Source organism: Orcinus orca, chromosome 5 (assembly GCF_937001465.1).
Source record: "Orcinus orca chromosome 5, mOrcOrc1.1, whole genome shotgun sequence".
NCBI lineage: Eukaryota > Metazoa > Chordata > Mammalia > Artiodactyla > Delphinidae > Orcinus > Orcinus orca.
Genome location: NC_064563.1, coordinates 19018316 through 19037817, shown reverse-complemented (window position 1 = coordinate 19037817; position 19502 = coordinate 19018316). Strand labels below are relative to the sequence as shown.

At 43.8% G+C, this 19502-nt stretch overlaps 1 protein-coding gene across 2 annotated transcripts in view; it reads left to right on the top strand.

Annotated features, from left to right (window-relative positions):
• The window catches only part of MED12L (mediator complex subunit 12L), a 329841-nt gene that overhangs the window by 66225 nt on the left and 244114 nt on the right, over positions 1 to 19502 (top strand). For both annotated transcript variants that reach the window (XM_033402722.2, XM_049710167.1), the window contains 6 exons: positions 6168 to 6337; positions 8793 to 8903; positions 9947 to 10216; positions 13273 to 13422; positions 14253 to 14352; positions 14672 to 14808. In XM_033402722.2, coding sequence (XP_033258613.1) covers positions 6168 to 6337; positions 8793 to 8903; positions 9947 to 10216; positions 13273 to 13422; positions 14253 to 14352; positions 14672 to 14808 — 938 coding nt within the window. The remainder of the gene's footprint in view (positions 1 to 6167; positions 6338 to 8792; positions 8904 to 9946; positions 10217 to 13272; positions 13423 to 14252; positions 14353 to 14671; positions 14809 to 19502) is intronic.

Genomic DNA, 19502 nt, shown 5'->3' with positions numbered 1-19502 from the left:
CCCTGAAGGGAATCTCGTACCCATCGGCAGTCACTCCCCATTTCCCATCAACCCCCCTCAGCCCTATAGATTGGCCTATTCTGGACATTTCATCTAACTGGAATCATAACATATGTGGTTCTTTGAAACAGGTTTCTGTCAGTTAGTATAATGTTTTCAAGGTTCATCCGTGTTGTAGTACGTATCAGTAGTTCATGACTTCTGATGGCTGAGTGGTATTCCTGTTATAGGCATATCAGACATTTTATTTACCCATTCATCAGCTGATGGACATTTGAATCGCTTCCACTTCTTGGCTGTTACGAACCATGCTGCTATAAGTGTGTACAAATCTTTGCGTGGGCGTATGTTTTCATTTCTCTTGGGTGTATAACTAGTTGTGGACTTGATGGGTTATATGTTAACTCTGTGTTCAACCTTTTGAGAAACTGCCACACTGTTTTCCACGGTGGCTACATCATTTTACATTCCCACCAGCAACGTATGAGGACTCTAGTTTCCACAACATCCTCACCAAAAAGTTGGTATTATCCATCTTCTTGTTTATACCTGTCCTAGTGGTACCTTGTGGTTTTGATTTGCATTTCCCTGGTGCCTGTTGACGTTGAGCACCTTTTCATGTGCTTATTGGCCGTTTGTTTATATTCTTTGGAGAAATGTTTATTCGGATCCTTTGCCCATCTAAAAAAATGGACCGATTATTCACCTCTTTATTATTGAGTTGTAATCATTCATTGTATGTTCTAGCTCCAAGTCCCCTGTCAGATAAATGATTTGCAAATATTTTCTCCCCATTTTGTGAGTTTGCCTTTTCACTTTGTTGATGGCATCCTTGGATCCAGAAAGCATTTTAACAACAGAAAACGAGAAAATCTTTCAGTCATTTTCTTGGGGGCTCACAGATGGAGGGTGCAGCATCATATATATACTGAACTTTCCTTCTCCCCCTCCCCACCCTCCCATCTGTCTGCACCGAAGGCAAGGTCGGGCTGGTTAAATCCTCTACATCCTGCAGGTTTGAGAAGCGGGTCTGTTCGGTCTCACTGTGGAGAGGCAAGAACCTTTCATTGTAGTGGTGTAGCTTCAGGGGGAATGTTTGAGGATATAGGTTTTTCCATTGAGGAGCCTGTCATTGGAATTGACTTAAGTGCTGATTCAAGTGGATCACTTTAAAGATGTGCATCTTCATCTCTGGACTTGGTTGGAGTTTTTACAAAGCAATCTTTGTTGCATCTATTTTATGTAGTGGGTTCCCACTGGTTTTGATAAAAGGAAAGAATTTAGCAAGGAAAATAAGCCTTCACAAAATTAAAGGATATATATATATTAGGGTGTGTGTGTGTAAAGTTTACATTTATACTTATATTTACAGGAAGTTTACTAAAAAGAATAGAAAGTTCTGTATTTGCGTGGGCCTCTTGTAGCACGCTGATGAACAGGCGCTTCCAGTTGCATTGGTTGTAACAAAGGTGGAGTGCACTAGAGAGGGAATTTGGCGTTTTCCCTACAGTGGTGTTTGAAACCTTCTAGGTCTGCAGTGATGAGTTTAAACTAGAAAGCGAAGATGTTTGTATGAAGATTTGATAGGCAGAATAATTGCGGAGGAACTTGATTTAGTTGCTTTATTTGGGGAGGACCTTATAGTGTATTGACTCAAGTCAATACTTAGATCTTGAGCACGTAAGGAATAGTTTTATAGGGATGAAAGAGACGGAGGAAATTCTAATACATCAGTTAGAGAAGAGAGAGAGATCCCCGCTAGGTGGTGGGGTGGTGTCCAGAGACTAGAGAAGGCTACACGAGAGACGTGACATTTGAATTGGGCCCAGAAATCTTCCCATCCCTGAACACAGGTGGTTATGGAAGGTCCTGTCGATAGAGCATCATAGGCGTGAGAGTCAGAGAGAAAACCCCTTGAGCTAGCACCTTGAGTGTGTATGAGGATGTAATGGTAGATAGTATTTGACATGATTTTAATTCCCAGCTAAGGAGTTTGACCTCAATTCATCAAGGACTACAGATCCATCGAAGGTTTTGGAACCATGAAATTGACGTTGGTTGATTCCATAAACACGTATCCAGAGCATTATGTTAGGCATTGCAGCTCAGCTGAGACAGAAGCAGGGTCTAACATCAGGGGCAGTCAAGGTCTAACCTTTAGTTTCCTTTCTAAAAACTTTTCATACCAATAATAATGATCGCTTCTGCAGTGCAGGCACTGTGCTAAGTAACTCATCCTTACAGTAACTGACCTGGATGTATTATTATTATTATTATTATTATTATTATTTTTTTTTCCGGTACGTGGGCCTCTCACTGTTGTGGCCTCTCCCGTTGCGGAGCACAGGCTCCGGACGCACAGGCTCAGCGGCCATGGCTCACGGGCCCAGCCGCTCCGCGGTGTGTGGGATCTTCCCGGACCGGGGCACGAACCCGTGTCCCCTGCATCGGCAGGCGGACTCTCAATCACTGCGCCATCAGGGAGGCCCAACCTGGATGTATTATTGATCCTTGTTGCAGCGATTAGGAGATTGAGGTTTAGCGGAGGCTAGATGCCTTGCTCACGACTCAGTGGCAGAGCTAGGATTTGGACTCAGGGCCATCCTGTCCCTAAGTTCATTCTACCGGTAGCGCTCAGTGCGGCCCTGTATTGCGTCTCTGCTGTGTCACGCTGCCAGGACGCCCTCTCCGTGAGCGTTGCTGCATTTGGGGTGCTCTGTGTTTGCCCCCAGAGTGGGTGTTCCTCCTCTGCTGAGTTCCCAGTTCTCTTATTAATACTGTAGGTATTCCAGGCCCTGGGAGATCATCTTTTAATGTAACTTGACACGTCTCTCTTCTCACTTATCGTGTATTTATCAATTTATGTACTTTCATGTCCTGGAGTGAGGCATCTCACACCTGTTTGTGTGCTTCTGGTTTCCCTGTGTGACCTTGAGTTACGCCTGCAGTGCCTGGATCTATTGTAGGTAGGGTGAACCGCGTGGCCTCTGAAATCCCTTCTGTTTGGGGGGCGAGGCATCCACAAAGAGGAACAGTGGCTACAGGATTCTTGGATGCCAGGGAGAGTGTCGTGAAAAGGACAGGTCGTTCTTTTCAGTGCTGACCCCTGACCCACCGTCAGTACATTCATGTTCGTAAGCTTTCGAATAATCTGGCTTCGTGGACCTTGAGTTCTACCTGACATCAGTGAACTAGAGATGTAGCCAGAACCTCTGAGTTGCTCGATTTTAGAACTGGTCCACTTTCAGAGCAGCCTCTTTCATCGCTTTCTGCATCTTTCTACCTTTGAACCTCCTTACCTCGCTCCCCCACCTTCCCTAAGATCTCTAACCGTTCCTGTTTCCTTTTTATCACTTAGGACTGGGTCCCCACTCCAGCCCAATTAAATCAGAATCTGGTGGGATGGGGCCGAAGACACTGGCGTTTGGTAAAAGCCCCTCTGGTGATGGCATTTGCGTTCAGGGCTGAGAACCGCTGTGTGTCTTGCCGCTGCTGCCCTCATTTCTCCCTTTTAATGATCAGTCCTAACTAAGCATGAGAGGTGTCCGTGAACCTAATAATTTTAAGGAGTGCAGTACTAGTGGCTATTTGTTATTTTTTGTTTCTAATGAAAATTTTGTGTGCATCCCAATTTTTATATTAGTTCACACTGGCCTGTCTTCAGTCCCAGGTCTCTGAATCGGTCTGATGGATATGATAACTTAATGTCAGTTAAATACGGTTAAAGTTAAAATACGTGACCAAGAGGTCTATATTTGAATTCCACTTGAATTTCAAAAGTAATTCAAATTGTGGAATGATATATTCAGATCCTTAAAAAGTTATACATATATTTATGTAAACAGTCAAGCACCCAAGAAGGAAAAAAGAAAACTGAAAAAATATAAAACTGTTTAATGATTATGAGATTTTTCTCTGGTCATATCTGCATTAGAAATTTTCTGTAGTGAATGCGTATTTCTTCTATATTTAAAAAAAAAAATCTTGAAAAGAAAATATACCCTAGACAAAGTAGGGGTGTGTGTGAATGTGTGTGTTATTTTTAGCTCTTGAAGCTAAAATATTCTGAGGGGGCATTGAGAATAGTACCATACTGAGAGTGAGTTAATAGCAAGGCTTGGCACACAAAAGCTAGGATTTGGATCCTTGTTATTTTTGTTTCTGCTTATTATAGCTAAGCTAAACTCCTCTCATCTGATGGTTGGTATTTTGCTTTGCTGAACGAGTGAGAGTCATGAGATGATTAGTCCATAACAGGGGCACCAGAAAATGATGACATTGATAATTTATTGTTTGGTTTTTAATGACGAGGGAGTAATTTTAACAATAATATCTGTTATTGGTGGTGCTTTCTGAAAAACGATTATACCAGGAACAGAATGTTGACTTAGTATCTGTTCATCTTTTTGCAGTGGCTTATTACTGGAGCAATGCTTAACGTGTGCATTTGAATTTCAGTTTTAAATAAGACACAATTAGAACAAGTGGTTTAGACCAAAACTTAGCAGTCATTAATCATCTCTGGGTACTGTTGTCAAGTAATTTTAGTAGTACTTAAAAAATAAAATCAAAACGCTCAATTTCTAATAGATGTTTAGTTTCTACTCTTCTTTTTGTCAAGATAGGTTCCTTTAAAAATAAGAAGGGTGGAGAAACTACTGCCGAAATAATGAGAAAACAGCACTGTGTGGTAATATTTCAGTACAATGATTTCTTCTGAAATGCTGTTTCACTAATCCTTGGGGAAGTTTGGCTGTGAGCATGCAATTATTACATTTTTATCCATAGAATGGGCTAAAGTTGGCATCACATCCTTCACGGCAGTCAAAGGCAACACATTGACTTAATTTGTGACCGTGTGGCGGATACTTTGAATAATTTTAGTGATTTTTTTTTTTAATGCTACATTTTCTGTTTCCTCCCCAGTTTCCTACCTTTTGTCGCTCACTACTCTTTCTGATTGAGTTCTGAGGCATCTTTTGTTGGTTGGGGAGAGTAGAATAACTGAAGGTCCAGATTGATTGTCCAAGAGGCGGCCCCTCTTGTGTCCCAGGCAGGGGTGGGGGAGTGCAGGGCGGAACGCTATCTGGGGCCAGCCTGCGGGGAAAGTCAGTCCTCTTACAGATTGACAGAAACAGAACACACCTTAGTTAGGCATGTTTGAACCCTGACTTGGAGCCGGAAAAATGTACCGTTAAGAGAGCTGCATTTGGGGGGATTTTGAATTCTTTTGGAGTAGTAGAATTGTAGTTTCTTTTTAAATTTATTTTTAATTAATTAATTAATTAATTTATTTATTTATTTATTTTTTGCGGTACACGGGCCTCCCACTGCCGTGGCCTCTCCCGCCGCGGAGCACAGGCTCCGGACGCGCAGGCTCAGCGGCCATGGCTCACGGGCCCAGCCGCTCCGCGGCACGCGGGATCCTCCCGGACCGGGGCACGAACCCGCGCCCCCCGCATCGGCAGGCGGACTCTCAACCACTGCGCCACCAGGGAAGCCCTAATTTATTTTTTTAAAATTAATTTTATTAAAGTATAGTTGATTTACAATGTTGTGTTAATTTCTGCTATACAGCAAAGTGACTCAGTTATATGTACACATATACATTCTCTTTCATATTCTTTTCCATTATGGTTTATCACAGGAGATTGAATATAGTTCCCTGTGCTATATACAGTAGGACCTAGTTGTTTATTCTGTATATGTAATAGTTTGCATCCGCTAATCCTAAACTCCCAGTACATCCCTCCTCCGCCCTCCTCCCCCTTGGCAACCACAAGTCTGTTCTCTATGTCTGGAATTGTGATTTCTTAAAGTGCTCACCTCCCCTGTTCTATTTCCTGCTTGTGCCTCTGGTATATTTTTATATGAGTGTGGGCATCTCTTCTCCTAGGTCAGGGGTCACAGAGGGACGAGGGAAGAGCTGGCCGGCAAGGCATCCTTGCCAGCCGATGGGGCAGGCACATTACACTAGTTTGCATTACTTAAGGGCTTTGGGGTGGGTGTGCCTTTCTGAACAGTGCTTGCATACGTTTTCCAAAGCCATTTTTGTGTAACAGATGCTTGTTTAATAAGTATATCCTTAAGATAATCAGAAAGGAAGAAAAAGTTCTTACAGTCATCGTATCTGGAAATGGATTCTTTTTTTCTTTTTTTAAATGCAGAGTGGACACAAATATCTACCAGGTATCTTCGAGAGCAGTTGGCCAAGATTTCCGACTTTTACCACCTAGCTTCCAGCGCAGGCGATGGCCCTGTCCCTGTGCCACCCGACGTGGAACAAGCAATGAGGCAGTGGGAGTACAACGAAAAGTTGGCATTCCACATGTTCCAGGTAACATTCCCACGAAACTCAAAGGCTGCTAGCATGCTTTTAAGAGGAGAGCAAATTCCTTACAGTTTAGTTTTTTTTTTTGGAGGGGGGCGTTAAATTATATCACTATATGAACTAATACATTCAAAGAAAGCCATCTGACGTATCTCACACTAAATTAATATTAAAGGTAACACCTTTGCCCTGAGATGACAGCTTCCTATTATACATATTGATCGCCAGCTTTCAATGATGCCAGCTCTTTTAATGCCGTTAATTGGTTTGTAATTGCGCTGTTAAATGTAATCCTCCCAAGCCATTTACTTTGCAAAAACTGGAGGCATTAATTCAAAAAAATTTTTGTGCTGATGCCTCCTGTCTTATAGATCTCCTTTAGAGCTTAGTTATTCCAATGAAAGGTCATCTTAATTTTGTTCAGCTGCAGTTTAAAATGCAGTTGAGAGGAGGGGTAAGGGCATTGAGGAACGACTGAACTCCCATCCTGACACGCTGATGTACACCATATTGACCAGAAGAGGGCGCTTGTGCCGTTATTTGCCTCGATTGATCTTTACTCCCGGCGTGGAGGAAGGACGAGTGTTCAGCTGGAGTTGTGTTACCAGCATAGACGTTCACGACCTGCTGTCTTGATCAAAGAGGAGGGGGGTAGAAAGGATGTGTGGTTTCTAAATTTCCCTCCTTAGAACTTCAATTACAATTTCCAGGTGGTAAGCAACTTTCTCTAAGAGCTCAAAGTAGGAAACTTTGCCGGTCCTTTGGGAAGTAGCATTGTTAGTTTTAAATCAGTAAAAACAACTCTTAACCAATTCTAGTTCCATTTAGCAGAAGACTACTTCGGTGCCTGCTCTGAGCTTTTATGACTTTTTTTGAGCTGAGGATTTGGTCTGCATCTTTGAAAAAAGTGTCTCTCAGCATGCTTAGTATTTTAGGAAGGATTACTTTATGTATTAGGAACACTGAGATCAGTATCTCTTTTTTGGAAGCAGTTAGGTAGGTCCTAAACAGATGAATCTAACTGGGACATTAATTTAAAAGTTCATCATATTTTAATTCACCTTATTCTGAAACATGAAACTGTCTCTAGTATGTACATGTGCAGGTGTGCATGTACAGAGATAAGGGTACAGGTACCTAACAAAAGCATCTTGAGGATGGACATTATGTAGTCGTTGGAACTCATGCTTATGAAGATACTTTTTCTTTTGAACCTTGCCTTCACCATCTCTTAATTCTTCATGCCAGGTTCCATTTTATTTATTTCTTTAACTTAAAGTTTACTTTATTGGTCTGAAAATTATAAATTGCACTTTTTCTGTGGCTAACCTTTTAACTTTTTTTTGACTGTAAGCATTTAAAAAAAAGAGAAATTAGCAATAAGTGAACACTTTGCTATCATGTCAATGTGGTGTCGCTGTAATGTTTTAAATATAGAAACTATAATTTAGCAGTATATTTTTACACAAGTCATTGATAACCATGGTAGTGGACCACTGGTGATACGTAGATATGTCAGAGTTGCTGGGAACAAAGTAGGACTTCATATTAACTACTAAGGTTGTTAACCAGAATGACCATAAAAGTTTAAGTGGCTTTCCCAGAAAACATAGCTTTTTGTTTCTATCTTGAAGGTTCTTTTATGATGTGAATCATAATACAAGGTTATAATATGACATTAAATATGTGCGTGCATGGAATGCCATAAAGAATGTGTGTGTTTCTATGTACATACATAGGAAGACAATAGATGAAAATGTTAACATTGCTTATGTTAAGAGGAGCTACACCAACCCTGTGAGGCATTTTGGAAATTTATGGGTATGTTGTTTTTTAGTGTAGTTATGTCAGAATATTTATACATTATTTTATTACAAATTCCTTTTATTTCTTTATGTTACAGATGATTAGGCCATTATATTGACTTTTAAGGTTATATTTCGTAGGTAGGTTACGGTAGCTGAAATTCATTTTAGGATAGAGAAGGAGGCTACTAAGGGGCCTTGGATCTGATAGGATTTCCAACCTCTTTTTTTGAGATGATAGTACGATGGGTGTTTTTGTTCTTTGTAATTACTCCCGTTGGCCAAGTTTCCTCCAATGAGTATGAGTTCATAGAACCCTGAAATCTAGCCAGGTATTTGACGTGCCCTGGGAGTCTGAAAGCTTCTGAATTTTCTCTCTTGTAGGAATTAATTTTTATCAATTTAGAATGAAGCAGATATACAAAACCCAAAGAACAACAACAACAACAAAAGAACCCTCCAGTCAACCATACAGAATAGCACCAGTTCTCTGCTTTGTTTAGAATTTAAACTTTGATCAAGGAGACCATGTTTTACTACAACCACAAAAACAATAGTAAAATTACACTTAAGCATAAACATAAGACTGCTCTTTTTTGAGTTTTAGTTGGTTTTGTTTTAACATTATTAGTGTGATTTTTCTTTGTTCATTTAAGGAAGGAATGCTAGAAAAACACGAATATTTGACATGGATCTTGGATGTGTTAGAAAAGATCAGACCAATGGATGACGATCTTCTTAAACTCTTATTACCACTAATGCTGCAGGTACAGTACATGTAACCATGAGCCAGTTGATTTTATGGGCAAGGAACGAGTCTGATGAGAATGATGAGGTAAGTGGAGGTGGAAGAGGAAAAATTTTCTTTTTGAAATGGAAGGAGAAAAGGTCTTGATGTTCCAACACTTGAAGTGATAAGAGGCTTCTTGTAAGTTGTAGCAGTCATTTGCTGGGCCACATGTTCCTCTCAAGTATTCTTACCCACATTGATTTCCCCCCTTCCCTGAGCTGAGCAAACAGCTCTTGAAATACTGTCTCCTTGTTCACACAGATTTCTGTGAAAACAAAACAGATCGTCTCTTTGTAAGGATACAGAGGATCTTCTACATTCTTTTGATATTCTTTGAGCCACTGGGGGTGGGAACTTCCTATTTTCATGATTGGCCTAAGATCTGTTAAACTTTAGGCTATCTGGATGAAATTTATTTAAAAAAAATTTCTTGGAAAGGTAGTTCATGCATTTGACAATTCCAGCAATATGAAAGAGTATCGAGTTGAGAAGTCATTCTCTCTCTCACCCAGTACCCTCCCAGAGACCACACCGTACTAGTGCCCTGTGTCCTCCCTGAGACATCCGTATCTGTGCTGTCCACTCTAGTAGCCGCTAGCCAGACGTGGCTCGTGAGCCCTTGACAATGTGACAAGTTCACGTTGTGACGTGCTCTTGATTTAAAGTGCGCACGAGGCTTCTGACTTGGTATGGAAAAAGGAGTATATAATATCTCGCTAATACTTTCTGTGTTGAAATGATAGCATTTTCGATTTAGGTATATTGGGCTGAATAAAATACATCATTCTGTGATTTTTTTTTTTTTAATGGCTACTAGCCATTAAAATTTTAAATTTAACTTAAAATTACATATGTGGCTTGCGTTATATTTCTGTTGGACAGCGCCAGTCTATGTAGCACTTTGGAAGGGTTTTGTTTGTTTGTTTGTTTGTCTTTAATGAAGAAAAGCCTGTATTACGATAGCTGTCTCACCCAGTAGCCTAGGACATGACTGAAGTCTGGTGTCCTTGTGCTCCCCAGTATTCAGATGAGTTTGTCCAGTCGGCCTACCTGTCCCGCCGCCTTGCCTACTTCTGTGCCCGGCGTCTTGCGTTGCTGCTTAGCGATGGCCCCAACCTCCTTGCCGCCCACTCGCCCCACATGATGATAGGACCAAACAGCTCGGGCATCGGGGCCCCCAGTCCCGGCCCTCCCGGCCCCGGCATGAGCCCCGTGCAGCTGGCCTTCTCCGACTTTCTCTCCTGTGCACAGCATGGCCCCCTGGTTTATGGACTTAGTTGTATGTTGCAGGTAAGTCCTTGGCCCTTCCTGTTTTATGTTAACATTCAGTCCAGGAAACAACGGAGTTGGGAGTCTAAGATCCAAAAGGCTGACCAGGCTCTGTTCAGCTGCCAGGCAGCACTGCTTGAACATCTAGTAGCATGTTGGCAGCTGGGCTGTTGCCACCAGGTGTGAGATGCAGCCTTGTCCTAGCTCTAGGAGCACACAGGTCACATTCCTCGGGCTCCTAATGTGTCCTGCTCTTTACTAAGGGACTTTGGGACAGGGCTGGCTACAGAGTCACGGCTTCTACTCTGGTAGAGTTTACTGTTTTGTCCGGAAACAGACAGGCTCATACAAGGGCAGTTTCCATGTTCTGTGACAAGGGACTGGTTGGTGGAGGGATGTTCAGGGGGCTGAGTTGAGAAGTGGAACTTCTAGGCCAACCTAGAATTCAGGGAGGTTTTCTGAAGGAAGTGATCCTGACCAGTGCTTATAATATGGGTTTAAAGTGTTCCTGGCAGAAGGACAGTGTGGGAAAAGGCCCAGAGGGTTGATCAGTCCTCTTGTGTGCAGGTTGGTCTTAACAGAATACCTGAAGTGTGAAATCTGTTGGGGGTCAGGGTGTAGAAGACCCCCTGTGCCTTCTGATTAGGATGTCATTGGAGGGTTTTATGTGGGGAGTGACATGGTCAGTTGTGTGGTTGGTTAGATTGTTTTGGCCACAGTAGAGGGAAGATCTGTGGGAGTGGGGAGGTGGGGGAGAGAGACAAGGCAAAAAATAAGTTAGGACGATCCGAGGTAAGCTCAGTTTTGGACTGTCTTATCCCTTGTGATCTCCAAGTGGTTATGGTCAAGAGGTGGTTACATGTCTGATTCTGAAGACGCGGGCAGACAGGGCCAGGTGTGTGGATTTGGGTCACTCAGGGCCACTCGGCTGGTCAGGACCCCAAGAGGGGGGCGATTACCTAAAGAGTTGGTAGTGAGGGACGACCTGTGGACCCGAGTGGCACAAGTGGTTAAGAGGTAGCAGAGGGGAAGCTCACAGAGGTGACCAGGAAAGTGTGGCCAGACTGGAGAGAGAAGAACGGTGGGGAGAGTATTGCTATAAACAAAGATGATGAGAATAATATTGTCATAATTCAACTGTAATGATATTAATAGCATTTATTATGTTCCAGGCACTGTTCTGAGTTGTAGCATAGATTGTGTCATTTAGTTCTCAGAGCCGTCCTATGGGAAAGGAGCCAATATTACTCCCGTAACAGGAATAATGAAATGGTGGCGTAGGTCACACAGCAAGTAAGTGGCGAAGCTGGAAATCACACCCAGCCTGGACCCAGAGTCCACGCTCTTAACCACCATGCCAGACTGCCTCTCTAGGTGCTGCAGAAAGTTGCCAGAAGGAGTGAGTAGTGGGCAGTGGCCAGTGGGTTGGGGATGTCTGATAAGAAGATGGCTGGGACTGTCGTTGACAACATGGTGGTCACTGATGGTCAGTGAGTGGTGGGTAAGGAACCATATTCAGGTGGGTTGAGGAACGATGGAGAATGAGGAGAAAAAAATGATCCCTCTCCTTTTGAGAATCGTGCCTATAAAGGGAAGAGATAGAGGTTCCTGCTAGGTGAGTGGAGATTTTTTTTAAAAAATTGTTTTTTGATGGACAGACTTGAACGTATTCCTAAGCTAAGGGCAAACTGGTAGAGAGCGAGTCTAAGGTTAGGAGCAGAGGGGTGGGTGTTTGATGGACCAGTGCCCTGGATATTGGCGGCTTCGGAATTAAGAGCACAGGGAAGGGCTCCCTCGTGGACAGGAGACGAGAACCCCACACCCTCACGGATGGGACGGAGGAGATCAGGGTGTGGGCCAGCGGAGACAGATGCACTGGTGGGGTTCAGGGACTGACGTTATTCACATCTGCCATCTGGTTTCCACGAAGATGTCTCCTTGGCCTCAGATTCTAGTTTTTTAATAATGAAGTTTGCATTTTAGAAAAGAACTATTGCACTCATTCTCTAGGCGGGTGCAGTTTGTGGTTGAGCGGCACGGTAGCATCATGGTGAAGGCATCTTCTTCAGAATCATTACAGTCCTGATTCTAGCCTCTTCTCTGCCACTTAGTAACTTTAACCCCGAGGCTCTGTTTTCCCATGTGTGGATGGCGGATGCAGACAGTTCTTAACACTGTCATTTCCAGGACAGTTTTCAGCATAGAGTGAGTGCTTAATTCAGTAGGAGCTGTACTGTTTAATCCACAGTTAGGAGGCAGCGGGATTAGCATAGTGATTCCAGGCCTGTGTGCTGAAATCACCTCGGGCCGGCTACTCACGTCCCCTGTGGCTCGTATGCCTCTTTGGTCCAGTTGGGGAGCACCACTCCCTACCTCGTGAGGTTGTTGTGATGTATAAGTAAGATGGTCGTAGAAAGCGCAAGCAAGGTTGAGTGAAAAGTGTCTACAGGGGTCCAAGGTTGGGGTAGGCAAGCTACAAGCTGTAGGCCAAGTCCAGCCTAGATACTAAGAATAGATTTTACATTTCAGTGCATTACTGAAACAAAAAGGAAGAGTATGTGACGGGGATTATAGGTAGCCTGGAAGGTTTAAAACATTCACTAACTGGCTTTTTATAGAAGAAGTTTGCCACCCGCCCCCCCATCCAGCTTTACTGCCTGCCCAGCACTTACGAGAGGCTACTTATCACACCGTTATTTGAGAGATTTAAAAAAAAAAAAAATCTTTTTAGCTTTTACAACCTTAGAAATTACATATTCTGATTCCATTTCATTTTTTAAATTGCATGACATAAATTGAAATGACAGTTTTAAAATGACAACTATTGCATTTTTTATTAAGTTTCCCAGGTTGTAGATGATAACATTCCTTAATTTCTCAATAGGTGTATTTCCTCCTATTCAAAAGAATAATTCTATCTTAGTTTTTTGTCTCATCCCTTGAAACGTTGAGAATGGGGTAAGACGTTCATATTTTAAACTCACTGGTTGGAAACTGTAATTTGCTTATGACCCTTAAGCTGTTGTGATACTCTTCTCTTTCCTCTAAACGTCTGGATTTTCCTGCTTTATTTCCAGACTGTTACTCTCTGTTGCCCAAGTGCCTTGGTGTGGAACTACTCCACAAATGACAATAAGAGCGCGAACCCGGGCTCGCCCCTGGATCTGCTGCAGGTGGCCCCCTCCAGCCTCCCCATGCCGGGCGGGAACACGGCCTTCAACCAGCAGGTAGACTTGCTGTTCCAGTGGTTTGTTGGGTGTTTTCATTCTTGGGAGGCATCACAGCACAGTGGGCTAAGCCTGGATTGCAGCACACTCAGGTTCTTGGGGGCCGTTCCCAGCTCTGCCGCCATCTCTCCAGGGGACCTCGGGGAAGTCAGTAGCCTCTCTGAACTGCAGAAGTTTGTTACGTTGCTCCTTTTCTTCTCACCCTCTTGCTGGGCTGTTCTTGTGGACAGTTCTGCCCCCCGGACAGTAATTACGGTGGTGAGACCGTACATGACCACGACATCCCGAGTTAGTAGTCTGTATATTAGTATAGTCATACACTATAGAGTTAGGAGTCTGGGTATTTCGTAACTATTATATGTTTTTATTAGTGCTGGGTTATTGGGTTCAAAGACTGAAGAAACTTGAACCACAGGACCATGACAAATATTTAAACAAGAACTCTGTTTTGTTTTTTGTTTTTTTTTTAAACCAAGCAGTTTTCTTCAATTAATAAAGTGTGGCTAGTTGCTTTCATACACAGAAAATGGCCCAGAGATAGTATTTTAGAACTTTTACCTTTCTGTCTTGATGTCCTGAAAATATTTCACTTGTAAAGATTTTTTTGGCAAGCATGTATTTTTGTGGGTATTTATTATCGAAAACTGGCATTGAATCAGCACTTGTAAATTTTAAAATGCACTTCTCGGGCAGCAGGCTGAATTTCCTACAGTGCAGTCGAGGTTGTAGCTCACTGGAGGATGTTCTGCTCGTGTGGAAAAACCTGACATGATTTAGACAGCCATTGGGGCTTTCCAAGCACAAGTTAATTAGAAGCGATTATCTTTCAGGTTCGGGCCAGGATTTATGAGGTAGAACAGCAGATCAAACAAAGAGGCCGTGCAGTGGAAGTTCGGTGGTCTTTTGACAAGTGCCAAGAGTCAACAGCAGGTACAGAACACCACAGAAGAAGGAGCGCTTTGGAACGCTGGACTTTTTGCCATGTTTCTCATTCTTGAAAATCAGTCCTCGTTCTGAATAAGGACGCTCTTGGACTTAGCCCCCTAGTGCATTTTGAGGACGTTCTCCAGTCTGTGCCCTCTAGATCCTGGCTGTCTAGAATGTCAGGTTTGATTTTGTTGGCAATCCTTTTATGCTGAGAATGATAATGTCTTAAAATTCCCTTTGTCCCACCTGATGATGACTTTGTACTGTGCTACCCTGGCTTTGTTTGGCCCTTCTTAACTGCATGCTTAATTTCTGCGCCTAGGGGTGACCATCAGTCGGGTTTTGCACACGTTGGAGGTGTTGGATCGGCACTGCTTTGACCGAACGGATTCCAGCAATTCAATGGAGACACTTTATCATAAGATTTTCTGGGCGAACCAAAACAAAGATAACCAAGAGGTAGAGTTAATATTTCTTTTCTTCTTTTCACCTTTTATTTTCTTAGCATATTTTCTTCTTTTTTATTCACTGAATTCTGGCAAAGCCTTTTCTGCGAAGTGTAATATCTTAGGAAGGCGTCTACACCCTGAAATCATTCTATTGTGGGACCACAATAACTCACCATTATGAAAATGAACTGTCCGCTGGGCTGGTCTATCTGAGTATATTGGTTGAAAAGATTTTTCTTAGCCCTTTTATCATCACTCCCCATCATTTTAGTTTTAGCAGAATATCCTTCATCTAGTGATTGGATTTTATATAATGGTTTGGTTTTAATTCAAGGGGACTGTGTTCTAATATTTAGCATGTCAGCAGTGAATGAATCCTTGCGGTCACGGTCTTTGAAAAATCTGTAGACAGTTATTTAGACAGGATTCTCCAGAGAAACAGAACCAATAGGGGGAAAAATTATATTTATATGTGTATATATATATATATATTATATAAAAGCAAGGGAGAAGTTTATTTATTTTAAGGAATTGGCTCACGTGATTGTAGCGGTTGACAAGTCTGAAATGTGCAGGGTAGGCCAGTAGGCTGGAGACCCAGGGAACCTTTTCTTTCTTTTTTTTCTCTTAAGGCCTTCAACTGATTAGATGAGGCCCACCCACATTATGGAGGATAATCTGCTTTACTCAGAGTTTACTGATTTAAACGTTATTCATGTTTTATAAAAAAAAAAAAAAAAAAAACCTTCACAGTACCATCTAGACTGGAGTTTGACCAGAAAACTGGGAACCATAGCCTAGCCAAGTTGACACATAAAATTAAGCATCACAGACAATTTTTATTTTATGCTTTCCTAGCAGTGTCTCATTACTGAACTGCTCTATTAAGACAGAATTTTCAGTAATGTTTTCTCAACCTTATCTTGGGAGAAATAAAAATTTTCTCTTCCTTTTACAATGGAAAGCATGTATGGTATATCCAAGTTGTGGAGGCATCAGGAATGCAGAGGTAAGTTTTAACACATTGTACCCATCTTGAAGGAACACTTAATTTAACTTAATTGTTTGAAGTATAGTTGATTTACAATAGTAGACTCAGGTATACAGTATAGTGATTCAGTATTTTTATGCATTATACTCTATTTAAAGTTATTACAAAATAATGGCTATATTTCCCTGTGCTGTATGAAGGAACACTGTATAGTTAACTGATTATAAATATCTTTGATTTTCATACTCACCTTTGAGAACACATAGGTGGAAAGAAGAGATAAAACAGCCACCAAAAACCTTTCCTTATCCTACCTTCATGTGAACCTGATGTGAATTTGTTCCAGGCTATTCTTCTTTTTAAAATAATTTGTAAGTCAGCACCTTGCATCTCAAAGATAAGGTTCGAGACCGTTGATGCCAAGTAGGAGGTCAGGATGTTGAGAGTGAGGTACAGACCGAGTGTGTTTTCTAACTCCTTGTGAGTCTCAGTAGAGATGCCTCAGTATCCCTGTAGAGCACACTGATGATAAGTCTACCTAATTCTCTGCTTACTGAGGCAGGTGAGAGTGTTGCTGTGTCCTTTTGGGACAGAGACCTGAAAGTCTCTCTATTTGTAATAAAGACTTTTTCTTAGCTGAAAGGCCTCAACAGTACTAAGATTTTTTTTTAATGCCTAGAGGTGAGCTGTCTGGAAGGACAGCAGGGACACCTGAAATTCCAGGTGTCCTTTTGGATCGCTGAGCTCTCTACCCTAGTGCTGAGTCAGGACGGCATGGTTCCCTGGTGGGAGTTTTACCCAAATCCCTAACGTTTACTTACTCTAGATTAGCGCTCCGTGGCTTTCCATTCAGTATAGCGAGAGGTGTGGTGAGCTGCTGAGCCCAGGTGACCGGGAAAGGGGCTGTCCCTTCTGAACAGGGCAGCCTGTCTCGGCTTCTGCTTGGTTTTGTAGACCCGCTGTTGCCTGATCGCCCCGTGTTTTGGGAGAACCTGGATGTGGAGATCTGTCTGTAAACTCTCCCAATCTTAAACCACTCTGCCGGCCAAGCCGTATGTCTTGTGGGCCGTGTTTGCTCAGCTGCCTGTCACGTTCCAGCTCCTGCTACGTGTTTTATGCAACACTGACTCAGGTAGCTTCCTGTTCAGTGTCTTAGAACCACTTGTGCTGTGCATGCTAGAGGTGGGGGAGCCCGATACCCACGCGAGGGGGTTACTTTGGGGCCGTGAGGACCTCCTGATTCCAAGCCCTGCCTGAGTCTGTCATGTGTGACCCACAGGCAGGGGTGGCGTTGCCGACCTCACCTCTGGGCGGCAGGGTCGGGAGGTGCCCCCTTCAACTTCCAGAGCCCCCAGACCGCTTCCTTCCACGCGGCTTCTCCCCTCGTTTGTGTCGGGCTTGGGGGCAGAAGCAGCTGCAGCTGCGTCTTGGGCTGCCCTGAGGACATGGATAGAAGGGAGAGTCAAAAGGAGGCCTTTTCCCTTCTCTCTGTGGTGCCCGAGGAAGCAGACTTTCTCCTGAGTAATGACAAGGCCAAACCAGCTGCAGGGGCCGAAGCTGGTCGGAACAGCGGCAGATATGCATTTGCTCTTCCCCTGCTGTTAAATCCAGCTCCCTGGACAGGTGTGATGAGTTCATGTGGGCGTTTTCGAATGGAGGGTCCAGAACAGGCCTTCTTTCAGCTCTGGTCCGGGCCGGCTCCGCAGCAGTGCGGCTGCAGGACTCTACCCACAAAGCAGAAGCTCCGTGTCTTTTCTGTCATGGCTGTGCTTTGTTCCGTGTCTCTTCCTGTGAGCCGAGGGCTGCACAGCCCCAGGGCAGCTTCCTCCTGGTCACCAGCACGCCACCAGCCTCCAGGCACTGCGCCAAGGCCCAGCAAGCCCTCGGGGGATGTTTAATTGGTGTTTTTGGGTGCTCGTAAAAAGGCTGCTGGGACTGTGGGCAGGAAGCGGCAACCCCTCTGAAAGATTTGGCTGGGAAGGCTGGGGTGAGGGCCGTGATGAGGTCTGTTCAGTCTGTGGGTTTTACCGGTGGTTCAGGTTCAGACGCACAAGAGGTCCGCGCAGCTGCAGGTGGGTGGGCGGCTGACAGGAGAGCTCTCAGCTGGCGAGTCAGCAGGTCAGTGCGTGTATCTGGTGGCATCACGGACAGTTCACTTAGCTTGATGAGTCTCGGTCTCTCCATTCGTAAACTGGGCATTCTGTCTGCTGGTGACGGGAAAATGGCACGAAACCATATGGATGAAACATTTCAATATTTATAGCTTGTAAACGGGTACTCTGTAAACACTAGCTGCTGTCCTTCCTGAGTGATGGATTTAGGGAGACCATGAAAGACAGATGGAAGGAATATGATCCCTTGGGACTTCCGAGAGAGAGAGAGAGAGAGAGAGAGAGAGAGAGAGAGAGAGAGAGGGAGAGGGAGAGAGGGAGAGAGACAGACAGACACACAGACACAGACACAGACAGACACACACACACACACAACTCTACCCGTTGCACAGTCTGCTTAATCCATAAAGCACAGCCTGGATCTATCAGGCTTTTTACGTCCTCGGATTTTCACGAAGGCTCTGCCCTCAGTGGAGAAGCAGTTGGGTGGGGTTGGCTCGCCCTGGTGAGGTGGCTGAGTACCATGTTGTCAGAGAGATCGCGCTCGTTTCAATGCTTCGGGTGTTTTTGTGTTTTTTTTTTTTTTTTTTTGCGGTATGCGGGCCTCTCACTGTTGTGGCGTCTCCCGTTGCGGAGCACAGGCTCCGGACGCGCAGGCCCAGCGGCCATGGCTCACGGGCCCAGCCGCTCCGCGCTATGTGGGATCCTCCCGGACCGGACACGAACCCGTGTCCCCTGCATTTGCAGGCGGACTCTCAGCCACTGCGCCACCAGGGAAGCCCCCCCCCCCTTTTTTTTTAAATGTTGTTTAAGAAAAAGTCACTTTTTAAAACCGGGACTCAAGATAGGAGGGTCAGATGAGGCCAAAAGTCAAGCGAACTAGGAAAACACGCAGGTATGGCTCCCCGTTAAGGTGCCGTGTGCTGAAGTGTTACAACAGTTATCGTGAGTCTTGATCGTGGCCCAGCCGGAGCTTCTTGTGCCTCAGAAGCTACCCGCTTTCCTGCTGGACACCCAAAGGAAGAGCGTTGCTCATCTTTTGCAGTTACTGTTTTCTTCTTTCTTAAACTAAATCCATTAGCACGAGGGCAGTTGTATTAATATAGCTGTGGGAGAGAGTGGTGTGTCCAGACACCTAGACTGGGCTGTTATTGAGGGGGGCCAGTAATGAATCCGTTTAGATGGGGTGGGCCTCTCGGTGTGTTTGTGTGTAGTTTTTCCTTCTTCAGCCTTTTCGTGAGTACTTCTTTGCCGCTAGGCCCTGTTGTTAGAAATTTTCCATGGCTGATGAGACACATGCTTAAAAAAAAATTTTTTTTTTTTTATTCTTCTATTTTACAGATGAGGAAATCAAGGCTTAGAGAGGTTGAGTAAATCGCCTAAGCTCATACCCGACTCTTTGGTGGGCGAATAGGGATTGGAGTCCTAAATGGTTCCGGAACAACATCCTTGACTAGTACATTCTATTTTTTGTGCTGCTTCTTTCAAAAGTCGTTTTATTTTAGGTACCTGTAGCTGAACAAACAAGTGTCAGATGTAACTTTGGAAAAAGGAGGGAAAAACCTTTGTAATTGCCGTGAACAGGTTCCACATTGATGTGGG